At 44.5% G+C, this 19760-nt stretch overlaps 1 protein-coding gene across 4 annotated transcripts in view; it reads left to right on the plus strand.

Annotated features, from left to right (window-relative positions):
• The first annotated feature begins 1334 nt into the window (after positions 1 to 1334).
• Positions 1335 to 19760, plus strand: part of UBE3A (ubiquitin protein ligase E3A) — a 61864-nt gene continuing 43438 nt past the window's right edge. The window contains exons 1-3 of one of the 4 annotated variants that reach the window (XM_068268171.1): positions 1786 to 1875; positions 8807 to 8902; positions 19501 to 19545. In XM_068268171.1, the coding sequence (XP_068124272.1) occupies positions 8847 to 8902; positions 19501 to 19545 (101 nt within the window). In that variant the 5' untranslated portion in view covers positions 1786 to 1875; positions 8807 to 8846. Of the gene's footprint in view, positions 1357 to 1395; positions 1876 to 8806; positions 8903 to 19500; positions 19546 to 19760 lie in introns of those variants that run through there. The other 3 variants (XM_068268172.1, XM_068268170.1, XM_068268173.1) reach the window with 3 other exon arrangements.

The following is a 19760-nucleotide window of genomic DNA, read 5'->3' on the forward strand; positions in this document are numbered from 1 at the left end:
GGACTCTTTTCCAACATGCGCTATTTTTTGGGTCCGGATCTCCGGCCCACGCACCTGGACCGGAGCCGGACCTGAGCCTGACAGCACCATCCGGAACACAGAAACCAATGGGGAACGGAAGGCACAGAACACACTGCCTACAAAAACCTGACGTTCTACCCCACTTCCTATGCGTACCCAAGCGGCCATTTCGGATGGGGACACATGGGCCAAGCATGTCTGGAGTGGAGCAGCAGTGACAGACGTGCTGGAGCGGTTTGGCAGAATGTCGTAGGTGGAGGTGAGGCCTACAGCGGAGGAACCTGATTCTACAGGTGCACCTTCTGCTGACCCCAACATTTTTTTCTTAAAATTTCGCTATTTTTTGCCCACGGATCCGGATGGCAGCCTGATACATGCCTGATGCAAAAAGGCCGGATCCGGATCGGATCCGGATCGGAACCGTACGGTTCCGATCCGGATCAGGTCCTGATCCGATCAGGATCCGGTCCGTTTGCATGGCAAAACGCAAGTGTGAACGGGGCCTTAGAAAAAAATAATTTTTAGCATGTGCCACCCAAAGAAAGAAAGTCTAATTGGTGGCGGAAAAAACAAGATGGAGATTAATTTGTTGTGATAAGTAGTGATAAAGTTGTTGGTGAATGAATGGGAGTTGAAAATTGCTCGGATGCACAAGGTGAAAAACGACTGAAGGCTAAAGTGGCTAAAAAGCTATGCTAAATGTAATTTTGTCATAGGTATTTGCCATAATTCAACTGTGAGCAACTTGCCAGGATAATTCATATTTCAAGTCTTTACAACCACAGCAACAAAACACCATTCAGTGTACAGAATGCTTAGAATTTACTATCTTTTTGCATAAATAATTAGGAATGCAATACACTACGGTACATCTCCTTCATCTTTTCCATACCTGAAGTGATCAAGTGATTGTAGCAGACTGATACAATCACTATGGAATAAAGATATATAACAAAAAAAATGATTGTAAATAGAAACATTTCTAAACGCTTTGCAGTTTAGTGCTAGCCAGGATTACTTTTTTTAAAAAAAAAATTAAGAAAAAAAAGTGTTTTCACTTTAAGATAAACACGCTTAGCTCCTGTATGTGAAGGCAGACTGAATATAGTATAACCAGCATTGGGCAACCGAGTAGCAACCCTTGCTCCCAGCATCATACCAACACCTCCCAAAGCAAAGGCAACGTGACATCTTCACACAGTAGGCGAGGCTTCTGGGAAGCTGTCAGAAAGCAGCAGGCTTCCTTCTGCGCATGCGCCTGGGGTACCCAGCCCAAACCATAGAGACTGCTGTGCGTGCGCTTCCGCTGTCTTCTCTGCTCGGCCGCAGTGGTTGGTGTGTGAGCTTGCTGAAATCTATGGTTCTCTGCCGCAGTGCACGCAGGGATACCCCCGCCCTCCCCTGTGGTCCTCCCAGTTTGCGCTGCCCGAGGTCCGACTCTTGTAGCAAGATGGCGGAGCTGGGCTCGGGGTGACAAGACAAGAACAGAAAGAAGCAGACAGCAGCTCCTGTCCTTGTCCCGTGTGGCAGACAGCCATATCATATCAATCAGTGCAGCGTGCGGTCCCCTGGCTGCAGCCGCCTCCGTGTTAGGTGCCGCACTCATTCATATATAGGTTGCGAGCAGTGCTGGCAATTGTCACGTCCAGTGTACACGGGGAGCCCGTATGTGTGCATGGCCCGGGGACTTGCTCTGCTGGACTAGTTGTGTGGCTGCAGGATTGTGCCGGGTTCTCGCATGAGTTCCCCGGACCAGAGGCGGCGGCAGGAGAGAGAGGGAGTCCCGGAGCCCGAGGACAGGACAAATACCCCGTGCAGCAGCAGCAGCCCGGAACACAGTCCCGGGGGAGACAGGTTAGCCAGTGCCCTCAGCTGCTCTGTGCCATTGGGGGAGGGGGCTGTGACTGGAGAGACACATGGGAACAACAACGTGCAGAGCATGGGGAGGCGTGCTGCATGTGTGGTCGGACACATAGCTCAGATGGTTATGGTTTTACATCACTCAGTCCATGCAGTGAAAGCATGCAACAAAAATTGTGAAATGAAAAAAATAACAGCTTGGTTATTAGTGATGAGTAGAAATGGGCAAATTAATTGTTGAATTTGCTAATTGAGGTTGGGCAGGGGCCAGATTTTGCAGGGGCTGAAACAAAACTTTTTCAGTTGCTAATCAGCTGGTGACTATGTTCCTAGCTAGAAGCTTGGTGAACTAGTTTCTGGATAATCAGTTTGCAGATCTTGAGTCTGACTAGTCCTGAAAAAGTGAATGCTTAGCTGTTGCACGGGTTGCTGTCAACTGTAATGTACTAAATGTGTTCGTTTTATATTGCTAGGAATGAGTGGAAGTTTTGAACTGTTCTGCACTAGTCTAGTTTAGAGGACCCAGCAGGAAGCTTCTAATGCCTGGTCCGCACGAAGAGATTATCTGCCAGATCGATTATCTCCAAAATGTCCAATCTGATTTTTGATCGATTTTCTGTTCACTTCTATGAAAAATTGTTTAAAATCCCATCATATGTGTATAAAATCTATGTGGCAGTAAATCTCATTGTGTGAGCAGATCTCCAATCCCAGCGCCCTGTACAGCACGAAGCTTTGTGATTGGCCAAATAGTCTGGGCGTAGTTTACTACAACCTATCAGAAAACCAAGTTTGAGAGGGTGCTGTCCACGCAATCACAGCGGAATTTGAGTATTCCTGCTGGGTCCCCTAAAGTAGATTATTGCCCAGGATTGAATTATTTGCTGCAATTTTGAGAGATCAGTTCAGTTGATTAATGGGAAGGTTCAGGGACGCTCCTCCAGCCCGTGGCAGGCAGGAGGTGATCTCGGCGCCGCTCCGCAGGCCCCGGTGGCCGACATGACCTGGCCAGGCCGGCGGCCAAATCGGGCCTCTTCTGCGCTCCAGTGTGCGTTTCACGCTGGCGTGCTGATGTCATCGGACATCCTCTGGGCTGTACTGCGCAGGCTCAGAACTACTGAGCCTGCGCAGTACAGCCCGGAGGACGTCCGATGACGTCAGGGCGCCGGCGTGAAACGCACAATGGAGCGCAGAAGAGGCCTGGTCGGGTCGGCCACTGGGAGCCTGCGGAGCGGCGCTGAGGGCACCTCCTGCCTGACACGGGCTGGAGGAAGCCCCAGGTAAGTGGATGTGGATTTTTTTTTTTTTTTGTAGCGTCCCTGAACCTTCCCTTTAAAATGACCTGAAGGATGGAGGTATAATGAAATAGTGGAAGCATAGTAACTGCAACATGCATGATATCATGGGGACAAGTTTGACTTTGTTATGAAATGTCTAATAATGGGCCAACTTGTTGTTGACTGTCCGTGCAAGATGCAGTATTTCATGCCAGACAAGCAGCCCATGAGTTTGATGCTAATTTTAATTCCCTCTCGCCGGTGATTAGCGCAAATTGCCAAACGCAAATGCGTAGCATGCACCATTTTCAGGCGATTTCCTCGCGATTGCGTTTCAGTGCTATAGAAGCGCTAAACACAATAACGGTAAAGTCGCAGTGTCCAGTGATTCCCCCGTGTGAAATCGCGGAAAAATCGCTCCTGCAAAACCCGCCATTTTGCGCTTTTAAGTGTGAATGTGGCCTAAATGGTTCTGGGTAGTAATTTGATTTAAGGTGCCCATACATCTAGCGATTTTGCTGTACGATGGACAATTCAATTAAATAATTTTATCAAATTGCAAGAGAATTGTGTGTTCCATTATGCCCAATCGATGAAAAGTGATATGTCGGATCGACCAGCTTAGTCGACCAGATGGAGCAGAATGCAAGGTATCGGTCGAAAATACAGGAATCGGCTACTGTTTACATATGATTCGACTGAAGTCAATTCCCCAATAAAGCCAATTGCGTTTGTTGATTGAATCAGAATCGCTAGATGTATGGCTACCTTTAGAAACTAATTGGTACCTATCAATTTAATTAAAGGAATCATCGGGCAAAAAAAAAAAAAAAAAGGTTTCACTTACCTGGGGCTACCTAAGGCTTCTACCAGCCCCATGCATCCATCCAGTGCCCTCATAGTCATTCACTGCTGCTCCAGTCCCCCGCCGCCAGCTAGTTTCGTTTTTGCCGACCTCTGGGTCGGCGGACCGACACGTACATTTGCACGCATTCCCCCTGGTGCATGAAGCTATCGCGGACATTAACATACATTTTTACGCGTTATTATTTATTTATTGTATTTATAAAGCGCCAACATATTACGCAGCGCTAGTGGTGCAACGCGTACATTTTTACGTGTTGCACCACTAACCCGTAAAATGTACGCGTGGCGGCCCGCCAACCCCGAGGTCGGCAAAAATGAAACTAGGTGGCGGCGGGGGACCGGAGCAGCAGTCAGTGACTATGAGGGCACAGGATGGCTGCATGGGGCTGGTAGAAGCCCCAGGTAAGTAAAACCTTTTTTTTTTTTTTTTTTTTTTTTTTTTTTACCTGACAATTTCTTTAAGTAATGAGTTTTTGTCAAGTACTTAATAGTTACCAAATCTGATTCTACCCAGGGAAGTATGTTACCTGTAGAACAAGAACACCACAGATGAATTTTCAGCTCATCCCTAGGTGTGACCGTGACGCTAATTATGAAATAGCCATAACCTGTTTTTTGAATTAGAAAAGATTTATTATTCCTCTGGGGCGCTTTCCAGACGGAACAATCCAAAGCCAATGAGCACTGGTGTTATACTGTACATGATCCTCTTCACAATTTCTGCTAGAACTCACTTACTGAAAGGGCTGGGACCCATTACAGGCACTTTGCGGCAATTGCAAAGTGCCCCGTAATTTAGCAAACCATGGAAGTACTTCAATTCCCATTCTGATTGCAATTTGACTACTGTGGCCACTGATGCAGTCGCTTTGGGATCACTTCCAAAATGCTGCAGGCATCGGCAAGCGCAGCAAAAGCGCTTCTAGCGGGTCCAGCTCTCACTCTGCTTTACAAGTAATGGGAAACTCTCCTGACTATACTGCATCTGCATTTTCAAAGTGATGCAACTTGCTACTGGAAGTAACTGTCATGCACGAGTGTACGGGATTCTTAAAGGGGAACTGAAGAGAGAGGTATATGGTGGCTGTCATGTTTATTTCCTTTTAGACAATACCAGTTGCCTGGCAGCCCTGCTGATCCTCTGCCTCTAATACTATTAGCCATAGCCCCTGAACAAGCATGCAGCAGATCAGGTGTTTCAGTGGTTCAGACTTATAAGTCTGATCTGACAAGACTAGCTGCATGCTTGTTTCTGGTTTTAATCAGATACTACTGCAGAGAAATAGACCAGCAGGGCCGCCAGGTAACTGGTATTGATTAAAAGGAAATAAACATGACAGCCTCCATATACCTATCTCTTCAGTTCCCCTTTAAGACAACTGAAGCAAGAGGGATATGGAGGCTGCCGTATTCATTTCCTTTTAAAGCGGAACTGTAGATCGAAAATAAACACATTGTTTCACTTACCTGGGGCTTCCCCAAGCCCCCAGCAGCTGTCCTGTCCTGCGTCGCTCCTCGACGAGCCTCCGTTCTCCCACCGCCGCCCTGTCCAGTACCTCGACTTGTAAGTCGAGGCCAGCGCAGCCCTGCCAAGCGTATCCTCTCTTCGCATTCCCCTCTGCAATAGCGGGGAACGCGAAGAAAGGATACGCGTGGCCAGAGGCAGGCGCAGTGGCCCGGCGGCGAAACCGAAAGTGGCTGGCGGCGTGAGAACGGAGGCTCGTCGAGGAGCGGGACTGGACGGCTGCTGGGGGCTTGGGGAAACCCCAGGTAAGTGGAACAATGTGTTTATTTTCGATCTAAAGTTCCGCTTTAAGCAATACCAGTTGCCTGGCTATCCTGCTCATTCTCTGCCTCTATAATACTATTAGTCTTACCTTAAACAAGCATGCAGCAGATCAGGTGTTTCACATTGTCAGAGCTGACAAGATTATCTTGCATGCTTGTTTCTGGTGTTATTTAGACACTGCTGCAGCCAAATAGATCAGCAGGGCTGCCAGGTAACTGGTATTGTCCAAAAGGAAATAAATATGTCAGCTTCCCTATCCCTCTCACTTCAGTTGTTTAACTGGGGATGTGCTAAACCTGGTGGCAGGCTCTGGAAAATTAATGTGTGCTCAAATATGCTGATCCTGCATGAGAACTGTTATCTACCGACTAAATGGGATGGGCTTTACTCCCTGGTACTTTGAAGCGGACCTGAACACAGAACTTTCTCTCTCCTCTATACGCAACAGCATGAGACGCTCTGTTTATGGCTGCTTAGTCCTGCCAAGACGTAGATTTCAGTTACTGTGCCGCACGGATCTGCCCTCCCGATTTCTCCATCGCCATGACTGCAGAGCTCTGTGAGCCGGTCAGGAGCCAATTTCATTACTCCTAACCCTGTAAACACTGTGAGCCAATCCCATTGGCAACTGGTAATTTTTTTAAAAGGAATAGCATATGGCAACCCCCATATCCCTCTTTGTTCAGGTATCGCTTGAATTCAGGGAATACAAATTAATAATGAATTCAGAAACCAATCTGTCCAATTCTTCCTGGCAACAGGAATTTTTTGGAGGCATACGCCGAAAAACTTCAAACATTAGGAGCCAGATATTATATAAGGCTATGGTCACAGTATGGGTGCATAATATGCAGAATGTACATTGTGTTATGCACACATCACAACGCAATGCACATACTGGGCTTGATTCACAAAGCCGTGATAACTCTTATCACGGTTGCGCTAGTGTTTTGCATGCGCTATAACGCGCGTAAGTTTTCGTGTGCGAAACGTGACCGGTTTCACACGGAGATTCGGGTTTGTGCATGAAAATTATAGCGCGCGCAAAACGCTGGCGCGACCGGCTTTGTGAATCAAGCCCACTGTGTGTTAAAAGGTGCCTATTATTTTTAAAACATGATCAATTGCAATATTGTGGTCTGTTAGAACTGTGTGATTGGAAATTGTTCCCTGTAAGGTTTTCTGCTGGGTCCCCTCAAGTAGACTAGTGCCTATTGTAATTGGTCTGGACAACTCTATATTGTACAGCTCCAATCTAAAAGCAGAAATTAGGGGGAAATATTGAGATAAAGGTGGTGATATAAACCTAGACTAGGCAATGCCTAGTTGTAGAGTCACCGTAAACTCTGTATTGAGTCTCTGCTTTCCGACTTGGTAGTAAGGCTATATTGGTATGTATTCTTATCACCTCAGCTGCACTGGCTCCTGTCACAGACTGGGGATTGAACCCCTCCCAGTCATGAAATTCATAAGAATCACACTGACTTGATTATTGTCTTCATTCCCCAACCTAATGTGATAACTGGGGAAGGGTAATAGAGAAAATTGTGACCGTGTCAAGAATGTCTCCTGGCCTCTACATGAGTGCCTCAGCAGTCAAGCAAAAGTCAGGTGATCTCACCAAGAGAGTGCCATGGCCAGCTCCGAGGTGGTAAAGGTGCACATAATTTGAAGCTGCCTTAAAATTTCATATAAACTATATGTAGCTTGAAACTGGATCATTCACATTCAACAGGAAGTTATTCAGATTAATGCATGTTTTAAGCTGCATACAATTTACATGAAATTTGAATGCAAGTCAAAATTTGCTTCTCATTGTGAATATCTGACCAACAGAGTCCATGGCGGCCTGGAAGGGGGATAGTAATTTGCACCACTGGGAAATTAGCAATAGCAAGGTGAGCCGTTTTTTGGCTTTCCCCTGCACCTGGATTTTCCAGCGCCCATTTTACATGTATGCAGGCCATGGAAGGAATGAAAGAGGCTGTGGCTGGGCTTCCAAACCATGAAGTCAAGTCAAACCCCCTAGGACTCGCTAAAGCTTAGCAGAGCTGTGTTGGTGACAGCAGCCTGCACTGCTTGGGTAGAAAAGTAATTTGTTGCAGATATTCAACATGAAATGGAAGCAGTCATACACAGCAGCTCCTGACGCTATTATCGACAAATCTGCTACAAACTGTGAAATAAGCACCTAATCATCTGTCTTAAGCCTGGTACACACCATGCAATTTCCCATCAGGTAGATGGGTTGATAGATAATATCAGACAGATCGCTCTTTTGATCACTTCTATGCAAATCGATCAGGAAAACGATCGGAAATCAGATCTGATGGAAATTATCTATTCGACCCATCTGAAAATTGCATGGTGTGTACCAGACTTAAAGGTTATAGTGAAGCCTAAAGCAGGATCTTTTTCAGGGTTCAACCCTTGAGGCTGAATTTCTGTATGGTTTTCTGTTAAGGCCACTCCATAATTATGGCATGTTGATGAAATGTAATTTCTATCAGTGGCTAGCTTTTTATCACTGACAAGTCTCTAGTTCTAACATGTCATAGCCTAGTATATTTCCTTTGGACAGGTTTAGTCGAACTTAGATCTCCAAAACAAGCATACATTGTGTTTTCTGATTGAAATCGGTATCGTGTTTTATGGTTCTTTGTGTTGACAGACAGGGTTCCTGAATTCAGAGTTCATTTAGGATCAATCATTTACATAATTTTCTACTAGTTTTGGTTGCTTTTTTTTTTTAATACTTGATTTTGAAGTCCTATTAGCCATCCTCCTTTTGTACTTTTAATTTCCTCTAAATGTGTGTGGTCTAACAAGTACAGCTTTATAGAGGCTATAGACTTGAAACTGTAGCAGTTTTGTGCAGAGTTTTACATCATAAACATCTTAAAACTAAGTAGATAATCAAGTGTGGCCATTGCTCATTGCTGTTGGGAACATTTTATGTGTTTATGAATGTCCAATTGTGTTCTCATTGCAGTGCCATGAGACTTGACATTTAGGGAGTTGGTACCTGTCACATGTCCTGTGCCCACCTGAACCCATTAAGTTGTACTTCAGATTATCTTCTAAGAACGTAAGCCTCATACACATACTAGGACTGTTACTCACCAGGGATGGGGGAATGATCTAGGGCAGTAACCTCACCTCGTTCTACTCAAAATTTGCTCAGTCCAGCAAACGACCAGTATCTCCTTGATCGGAAATCTACTGATAAGTAATTATAGCTTATCACCTTGCACAATGTTTTGTCAGTCTATAGGTGCATACACACATCAGATTTTTTCAAATGACCCGTCGTTTGGTCGTTCAGTCGTCCCGACGTCAAATCGGGCGTGTGTACAGTCCGTTGTTCAGCTGGGCTTTATCAGCTGAACGACGGACTGTACACACGTCTGATTTGACGTCCGGACGACTGAACGACCGGGTGTCCAACGGCGGGTCGTTTGAAAAAAAAAACGACGTGTGTACGAGCCTTATCTGTTCAGAAATTGATCAGAAGGCTATCCCTGCCAACAACCTTTCCCAACTGTCAATATTTTGATCGAAAAATGACTGGGCCCTAGTTTTTAATTGTTTTTTTTTCTTTGTACATGATGGGTTTATCAAATCAAATATCTAACCCTTAGTGCTGGTTCACATGTTAAAGTGTGTATGAGATAATGACTTGTATGTGTAGTGCAGCTAAGAAATAAACATCAGTAGCACAGATATGAGTCTCATATTGTTTCAAGTACAGGAAGAGTTAAGAAACGTAGTTATCTATGCAAAAGAGCTTCTCTGAGCTCTCCAACTAATTTAGTCAGAGAGCAATGCTATTTTCTGAAGCACTTATCTTAATCTGTCTCTCACTGTTCCTTGTTTAAAGGCTCATACACACGTCGGGTTTTTCCAAACGACCCGTCGTTTGGAAGACCAAAATCGGGCGTGTGTACAGTCGGTCGTTCAACTGATAACACTGGCTTTGACGGATCCGCCAGGCAGATCCGTCAAAATCAGCGTTATCAGCTGAACGGCCGACTGTACACGCGACCGATTTGACGTCCAATTGACGTGTGTATGTACCTTAAGGTTTTTCTTCCAGGAAGTTCAAAGTGTTAGCTCTGCTCTTTCATCATTTAAAATACAGAGTGTAATTTGTAAACTGCAAATATTAGAGATTGATGCAATGTTATAGAAAAAAAAGCTATATAACTGAAAGTAAAAATGATTCTCTTTTCTTTGCTGCTAATGTTCTATTAATTATCGCTACTACACATACAATTCATATATCATAAGTTTTTCTGCTTCAGTGTCACTTAAATTCATTGGATTCCCCCTAAAATTGGCCCTAGACTACGATACAAACATACACTACACAATACATACATAGATTTGACTATGGTAGGGATTAGATTGTGATCACCTCGGACAGTTAAGTGACAAGATAATATATATATTGTACAGCGCTGCGTAAGATGTCGGCGCTATATAAATATTAAATAATCATAATATGTTTATCATACTTGTTAATATGCTAGGGAGTAGGCATTCCTACTAGAAAATGTTTTCTCATTGGATTACTGCTGGTTCTGCCTCATCTTGTTGTAGTTAGGTCTAGCAGACATCGCCTGTCAGTTCAGATTTGGTGACGAGCATGAAGTAGTGCCATGTAACGTCTGTATCAGTTTACGGTGGAGGAATGAGAGTGTGCAATTTGTCAAAAGCATGAGGTTCCTGATTTAGTATGTAGGGTTTTCAGTGACCATAGTGTAACTAATCCTTGTAGATTTTTAAACTGCACAGTACAAGAACTGCATGGTCCGCTTCTTATCTAGTATTTTACATCCTTAAAAAAGGGGAAAAAATGGATGTTCGTTTAGGTGAAACTTAAACTCTAGTCACTAAAGTGGAACAGGTTTTCAGCGAGGCCTGCCTGAAATCAAGTGTGTGTGTGTTCTTTTTTTTTTAAGTCATTGCAAAAGTGAGATACTAATCTTTGGAGAGGGGAGGTTCTGGAACTTATAGAGCCTTCCCCTTCCTCTCCTGCTTCCCTTACCCGCATTGCACGTATTTGATAACTGGTCGAATACGCCCTTGGGGATCCTTGGAAGTACTTGGGGACATACTGCTTTGTGTGACTTGCTCTTGCGTGCGCAGTATGGAACTGGCAGCCTTCAGAAGTAACGCCAGGACAGCACTCTTGAGAGAGATGTTCCATCCCTAATTCACTGGAAAGGATCTGCACATTTTAAATGCTTGACCGGCAGCGTCCTTTAATTGCTAGTCCGAGTGCTGGGAATTTGCTACATTTCCACAGGTTCTAGCAGGAGATTAGGGTGGAGGGTAGCTTCTGCCATGAACGGGGACTAGTTGTCCGGGATGGTGCCGGTGATTCCTAGGCTCATGCAGGGTGAGAGTGCTACTTGCACAGTATTGTTCTTCCTGTTTCGGTGTTGGGGCATTTAATGGTGGCTGTGCTGAAACAGGCACACACCTATAAATGTAATGTTTCATGGTCCATTTGTAAGCTTTGGCTGACTATGGAACAGGCTGCATCCCCATCTTCTGGTCAATCCTCCCAGAGTTCTGCGGAGTCTGGCTCCACAGCCCCTCTAGTAAAAAGCTTTTTCACTGAGAAAGCTTAGTGCTATATTATGTTATCTGACACAGGGTATTATTTATTTTATCTGCCGCCCAAAGCTGAGAAGGGTTCTGGGAAACAGTTGCTAGAGCTCTTAAGAAGAGAATGTTCTATATGTTTGACAAAGATTACTACATCCTCATTTAGGAGCCTTTTTCAGAAGTGTATGAATCAGATTGTTGGGTCTTCTGATCTTGTCTAGTATTTAGTGGGTCGGATGAAGACAGAATTATCTACCACTTTCCAATCTATTCAGGAATCTAACGCTGGGCCTTGAAGGATTGCTTCAGTTTCAAAAGGTAGCCATACACTGGTCGATTTGCCATCAGATCCGACCAAGAGATAGATCCCTCTCTGATCGAATCTGATCAGAGAGGGATCGTATGGCTGCCTTCACTGCAAACAGATTGTGAATCGATTTCAGCATGAAACCGATCGCAATCTGTGAAGCTGCCTCTGGCGCCCGGATACATTACCTGCTCCGGCCGGCGCGTTTCCCCTGGTCTCCGCTGTTCCTTCTCCGTGCTCAGCTCCAGCGCCACTGAACTTCCTGCCAGGGAAGTTTAAACAGTAGAGGGATCTCTACTGTTTAAACTTCCTGCCGGGACAGGAAGTTCAGTGAAGCTGAAGGAGCCGAGCACGGAGAAGGGGACATGCGCCGGCCGGATCAGGTAATGTATTGCCATTAGCGGCGGTCGTCGGGCATTCGAACGCCGCTTTCGACGCACTCCCGACCCGCCGGTGATCGAGCAAAATCTTCCACACGGACGGATCGACGGGAACGATTTATTTTGGATGGAAATCGATAGTTCTGTCAGCATTTGCGCAACGATTTCATAGCAGATTTGATCACAGTGATCGAATCTGCTGTATATCGGCGGGAAAATCGTTAGGTGTATGGGCTCCTTAAGATTACATCAAGGCCTGCTAAACAGAAACATGAGGCTTATGCTAGGTATACAACAAAAGTCCACGGGCCTCAGACTGTGTCCAATCGATCACGGGCAGTCATAGATTAAGGTAGGAGCGACATCAAGTCTCCAATGCAATACAGTCACATACAATCCAATCTGGACTCGACCCTTTTGTGCTAAATTTCAGCTTTTTTATTTGCTTTTTTAACAGCGGTTATACAGCAACAAGAAAGCACAACGTTTCAGGCTGTCTGCCCTTTCTCAAGTGCTCTTGAGAAAGGGCAGACAGCCCGAAACGTTGTGCTTTCTTGTTGCTGTAAAAAGATACTGGGATCCTGCTCCTAAGCTAGATCCGTCACTGTCAAAGGTTTCTAGGAAGGCGAACTTGCAGTTTGAGGTTGCTAAAAGACCCCATAGACAAAGAGACTTACATTTACCGAAAGTGCATGAGACGTGTCTACTACAGTGTTTAAACCTGCAGTAGTCTCCACTGCTATGACACACTCATTAAAGTGGACCCAAATTAAAAATACAAGATTTCAGAAATAAAATCAATTTTCTAAATTATAATAATAATAGCAGTCTTTTTTCAGCTGCATGATGACAAATATAAAATATTTTACATTTATTGGAGGAACCCCTCCCTTCCTTTCATAGTGCTGAAACAGAATCTGGCAAAATGCTGGAGTAGGAGGTGTCCTGCAAAGGAGGAATTGCTAATGGCTGCCACCTGTATAACCCTAGTTATGAAAAGAGAAGGGTGAAAAGCATGCACTGAAATGTTCATAGGCTTCAAGGAGTGTTTATTTATCTTTGTATGTGTCAGTGGTGCAACTAAATATTTTGAATTAAAAACATTTTTGGTTTGGGTCCGCTTTAAAGGTTTAGCTTGAGCAACTTCAGATTCATATCCCTAGTGGCACCCCCAGAGAGAAAATTATGAAGTCTTTTTCAGTAGTGAATTACTTAACCTGATGCCGCAGATGAATCAGTTTAATAGCCAGGGCTTCGGCCTCTGTCAGCTCCTCTAGGAGGGGTATCTGGCTGAAAACCTGGGAGCTGGATACTTCCTCAAAGTCCAGACTCTCTTTGGTTCCAATTTGGATGAACCAATAGGGAAAACTGCAGACAAGAAAAATTTCGAAAACGTAAGCCTTTTCGCCTGAAATCTACTATTCTGAGTCAGAAGAAGCAAGCCTCTACTACACAAGTAGGGCCTAAGAAGAGATGGGATTCAAGTAAGGGAAAGGGAGGCAGGTCATCTTTTTCTTCTTAACCCCTCCAACACTAATCAAACCCCAAGTACAAAGTAATAATTCCAATAGGAGACAGGCTTTCCCATTTTTATGAGAAATGAGAGGACACTTTTCAGGACACCTGGTTAAAAACAATAATACTGGAAGGTTACAAGTTAGTTTACAAGAAGCCCTCCAACCAGACTCTGTGACCTCCGCCCCCCCAGCCCCCCAAGAACAGATCATTTAGCAATGCTTTGCAGGATAGTGCTTCACTGTCAACAACAAAAGGGAGTCTACTCTCCAGTGTTTCTGATAAGGAAGAACCAGGGGTATTGCAAATTTATCCTGAATGTGTAAAAAGCTAAACAACTTTGTCTAGTACAGGAAGTTCTGCATGGACAGTTTGATGCCTGTATTGAATCTTCTTCAGAGACTGTTTCCGGGCCTCACTAGATTTAAGGGATGCCTACCTTCATCTATCAGTTTGCTTGGAATTTCATAGCTATCTCAAATTTGCAATCCATTTCCAGGGGGATGTAAGGGATTTTCAATTTATAGCTCAGTTTGTCTTTTGCGCCCTGGCTCTTTACAAAGGTAGTGGCAGAGGTATTGGTAGTTTGAAGGAAGAGATCTGTACAGGTGGTGTCTTATCTCGATGATCTCTTGTTCTGGGGAACGTCCCCTGAGGCTGTCACATTAAGTCTCCTCTCTTGGTAGAATTCCTGCAGTCACTAGGTTGGCTTATTAATTGGGAAAAGTCTGCATTAGCACCTTCCAAGGTTATGGATTACTTGGAACGTTCTTATAATTCTGAAGTGGAAAGAGTGTTTCTCTCTCCTGCTAAGAAAGAGGCGAAGTTAACAGCTATTCTTTCTTTTCAGAGTGCTCAGACTTCAACTATCAGAGAAGGCATGACTCTTCTGGGATACCTATCTTCGGCATTCCCGGCAGTTCAGTGGGGACAGTTTCATTCAAGAACCCTGCAATTATGGATGCTCTGGGTCTGGAACAGGAGGAATGCATATTTAAATCACAAAGTACTGATTCCTCACGATGTTAAGATTTCACTCAATTGGTGGAGGGATCCAGCCAACTTACCTGCGTGGAGGCTGTGGAACTATCCTTTAGACAAACTTCTCACCACGGATGCAAGTGCTCGGGGGTGGGAGGCTCATTTGGACAAATTACCAGCACAGGCACTTTGGGATCAGGAATTGTGGGGGGGGGGGCAGGAGTCCATCATGTCGGGTACAAACCAGAAGTAATTCTGCAGTGAACAGAAACTATCTCCTCTGAAGTCCATTCATTTACATTAGTGCCTGAACCAGGTGGCAGACCATTTTAGCAAAGAGACATTGTTGCAGGATGAGTGGTGCCTTTATCAGGAGTTCTTTAGGCTATAATTTACCCCCAACTTTAAATGCTTCAGCTAACAGCTTGGAACCTGAGTGGGGACTTTTGAAAAGTAAGGGGTATTTCGGTAGCTTGCGTACTTTGTTGCGATACAGAAAACCAGTGACCAGAAGAATATATGCTAAAGCAGGGGTAGAGAACCTATGGCTCAGGAGCCATATGTGGCTCTTTTGATGGCTACATCTGGCTCACAGACAAATCTGTAGGGATTGATTCACTAAGCTACACTCAAGCAGCTCAGCTTAGTGTGGCAGCCAGGGGCTTAACAATAGACCCTGCAAGGGATGCATCGGCAGGGGGGCCCATAGGCTGCAGGGGGCCCCATGGGGGAGAATTTTCTTTTCCCTGTCCTGGGAAGCAGACAATTAAGGGTACAGAAAGTAAAAAACTTTCTTCTCTCTGCACAATTGTTCCAAATGACTGCATCTGCTCAGTGCTCATCCACTGATAAGGAAGCGGACAAAGTTTTGTAGGCAAAGATTTGTAGGCAATCCCTATTCAGTGTGCAGCAGGCTCTTCTGTACAGCACTGTTTTACCCCCTGCCTTTCTACCCCTCCCCAAGTGCTGTGTACTGTAGTGATGCTGGAGAAGTCTGCAGAGTCAGTTCTGCGTTATTGAAGAAGAAACAGAATGGCGTGGCACTTCTCCTTTAAGGGGTGTACTGCATCCAGCTTCTGTGCGAGTATGGTGTGCCAGGCCCACATCTGTCCCACACTCCCACCTCCCATGCTGACAGGCCTACACCTGGATTCAAAAGGTATCATATCCACAATATTTGCAGTCTTTATATGCAATCATGGAATATACTATGCACAGAATCCATTTTGATGTTGAACACTGGGAATAAATATGTATGCTTAAGACGGAAGATGCACGCTATCTGTTTCTTTTTATGCAGAGTCAGTTCTGCTCCACCAGAGATGGACAGAGTAAATGAATAACATTAGTTCTCAGTTAACCTGTGCAGAAAGCGAGGGGGGCCCCATCCAATGTTTTGCAGGGGGGCTTAGGGGTTTCTAGTTACGCCCCTGGTGGCAGCGCAAATAAAACTTTCTAAAGTAGGCACACTACTGCTGTAGCATCATGTACTACTAACTTACGCTACCCCAAAACGAACGGCTGCTCCAATTGTTCCACTCTGGACCCTGTCAGGTCCAGTGACTTTGTAGAACGAGATCCCGCACTTTGATTGGCCCAATAGGCTGCCTGCCACTTGACAGGCAGCCTATTGGGCCAAAGTGCGAGGATCTCGTCCTACAAAGTGAATAAACCCCCAAGCCAGCTAGCTAATTGTACATGCTGTTAGTTGGTATTTCTCCTGTCTGGCTTTTGGGGAAATTGCTGATGTTGCTGAAACCCAAGAGAAGTTGAAGACGTGTCTGACACTCCTGCTGCCTGGCGGATAAAAACTGTATACACATAACCATGGCAACAGGGACGTGAGCCCTCTGCTGCGCATGCGTACTGTCCCAGTTTGAAGTTATATGGCTCTCACTGAATTGCATTTTAAAATATGTGGCATTTATGGCTCTCTCAGCCAAAAAGGTTCCTGACACCTGTGCTAAAGCCTGAAGCGTGGATTCTTGTCCATTAAAGGACTTACGAGGCCAAAATCGTTAAAGTCAAGTACCTGGAAGATGTTTAGATGCACTGAGGACGCCGTCCGTGCCCTCCGTGCAGTTCCGCCGGGTCCCCTTACTGAAAGCGCCCCCTGTGCCAATCGTGACCCCACAGGCCGGGTCGAGCTCTCATGCCGCTCCTAATATGGCCGCCGGAGCTGGCCGTGGCTGCGCAGCCCGCATTGCCCTGAGTGCGGCTGCGCAGCTCTAGGGCCAACCCCTCCGAACCACGCACTGTAGCAGTGGTAGGGGGCGCGGCGGCTCGCCACTGGAGGAGGGGGGCAGAGGACAGTGACAAGAGATAGCCTCTGGTCCCCCTCCGTGCCCTCTAACAGCAACTGCAACCAGCGCAGACAAGGGGAGACCAGGCGACCAATAGCAGCGCAGAGAGATGAGTGACAGGGCTTTCAGCAAATCAGGCTGATTCAGCATGCCTGTCACCTCTCTCCTGCGGCCCTGCGTACCCTCTCAGAGCCTGTGGCCATGGGGAGAGAAATCTACATGTAAGAATGATTTTAAACTTTTAAATTGCCTAGTTAGCATCCATTCTACTGCTTTATCAGCATACAGTAGAGAACTTATTGTGTATTTTATGCCTAACAGTTACTCTTTAAGGTATTTCTTTGTCTGTGTTTGAATTTCTGCAGGATCCCAGAAGGGGCTTAGTGAGAGTACGTTGTAAGTCCAAGTTTCTGCATTGTGTTTTCTTACAAAGACAATTGGCCGAAGATGATTTTGTAATACGTCTTTTTTCAAAAGCACTGCTAGGCTTCGGCCAGTTCAGAAGATAAGCGTTCCATCTTAGGACCTTAATACTGTTCTACAGGCTTTCCTGTCTTCACCCTTTGAACTGTTAGCTGAGATCTCTCAGCACCATTTCTTCTTGCAATATAGTCTGCCAGGAGAGTAGGTGAACTACAGCCTCCATCAATTATGGAGCATTGTCTGGGGACCAAATAACCTTAAAGTGACACTGAAACAAAAAAAAAATCATTAGTAGCAAAGAAAAGTGTCATATTTTTATTTTCAGTTGTATAGCTTTTTATTATTATTATATTGCATCAATCTATAATATTTGCTGTTTACAAACTATACTCTGAACTTTCCTGCTCTATTTCATCGTTAAAAAAACAAAGGGTCATTAGCTCTGCAGAAAAACCTTAAACAAAACAAGCAACAGCGAGAGAGGGTGAGATAAGTGCTTCACAATATAACATTGCTCTCTGACTAAATTAGTTGGAGAGCTCAGAGAAGCTCTTTTGCATAGATAACTGAAGTTTCTTAACTCTTCCTGTACTGAAAACAATACGAGACTCCTATCTGTGCTACTAATGTTCTATTTCTTAGCTGTACTACACATACAAGTCCTTATCTAGCAAGTTTTCACTTCAGATTCCCTTTATGATTAGATCCATCCTTCCTCCTGAAGGTGTCATGGACCTTTCACAGACCTTCCACAGATCTCAAGAAATCTACCTTCCATTTTTTGTTAATTATCCTCCTAATTCTGAAAAGTAGAAGTTGCATTTGTAGATGTGAGATCCGACAATACTTACAAAGTTCTGCTGGTTGTAGGAAATTGCAGGCATTACTGTAGCTCTTTGCAGGAAAAAATAGGGGCGGGCAGGCCTCCAAATCCACAATTGCCAGATGGTGTATGGCAAGCAATTGTACTGGCGTATGAACTACACCATAAGTCACCTCCTCTCATGGCTCACTCACTTTGTACAGTGTCTACATTCTGGGAAGAGAGGGTTGGAGCTGTGGTAGAACAGATGTCTACATTCTGGGAAGAGAAGGCTGGAGCTGTGGTAGAACAGATGGGCAGGGCAGCTATGTGGTCAAAACCAACACTTTTGCTAGACATTACCGATTAAATGTTTCTGCTAACTCTGAACTGACCTTTGGCAGAAAGGTTCTTGAAGCTATCCCTCCCTAATTGTTGAGGTCTTGTTTATCCTCTCAGGCTGCTGTCCTGGAGATGATCAGGGAAAGACAGTTACCTACTGATTATGTATTTTCCGGGAGTAAGGCCAGCACCCAGGTATTCACTCCCTTGTAAATATTTTTGAAGCATCATTGTGGTGTCTTTTTATTGATGCTAGTGAGATATAGATAGATATCTCAATCACTGCCTGTCAATCTTATTTAAATGTGCAGAGCCTGTCCAGTGAATTAGGGATGGAACATCTCTCTCAGGGTGCTGTCCTTAAGATTCCCCGAAATTACGTTACTTTGTCTTTTTTGTTTTTTTAATTAGTGACCCTGTTGCCTCAAACCACGACTTAATTTTCCCCATCTACTACAAACAAACAGTTAAGAAGTGCGTTGAAAATGTCTGTTTAATTGCAAGAGCATATGTCTTTAACTCTTACTGATTCTGTTTAGAAGATAAACCAACTTTTTAGGTGCTCCTGTGTTTCTGAGCTTCTTAAACTGGTATCAGTAGGAATTAAATACACAGCCACTTACAATTAAGTAGAAGCATACTTAGTATGCTAGCTTGTGTACTAACCACGGAACATGAATGGGTGTAAGTAGAATGATGGAAATGACTTGTTTATGTGGCAGTCTGTGGGTCAGAAAATCAAATTGGATGGTTGGATGTGTAGATGGATTTTGATTCCTCAGGCGTCCTGTTCATTTATTGGGTTTTATTTGTGCCTAGCTGCACTTGATCATTTTAATGGCTTTGCAGTGTTTGAACATGAATGTTACACTGAAAGTCAAACCTATCCCCATTCGTTAAACCTGCCTGAGGTTTCATTGCGTTGGTTTTTGTGTTTTTGTCCTGTTTATGATTAGAAGTGTTAAAAGTATGGGGGAGGTGTCAGCTGCTGAATAAGCACTGATTTATTTTTTACAGATCACCAGAAGATCTTAATTCAGAAAACCTAGAAAATAGCCGAATGTAAGTATTGATGCACTATTTTACAAATGACCGTTATGACACTGAATGCATGAAAAGTAGTGTGCATAACAATAAATAGTTCATACTGTCTTGATTTGTTTTATGTCGTCTTACATCACCCATAAACAAGAAAAGGCATTCTAGATTGTTTTTCATATTGTTTACGGATTCCTGCTGTATGTTAAGTACTCTACCTATCATGATAATTTGTTTAC

This window comes from Hyperolius riggenbachi, chromosome 2 (genome assembly GCF_040937935.1).
Source record: "Hyperolius riggenbachi isolate aHypRig1 chromosome 2, aHypRig1.pri, whole genome shotgun sequence".
Classification (NCBI taxonomy): Eukaryota; Metazoa; Chordata; class Amphibia; order Anura; family Hyperoliidae; genus Hyperolius; species Hyperolius riggenbachi.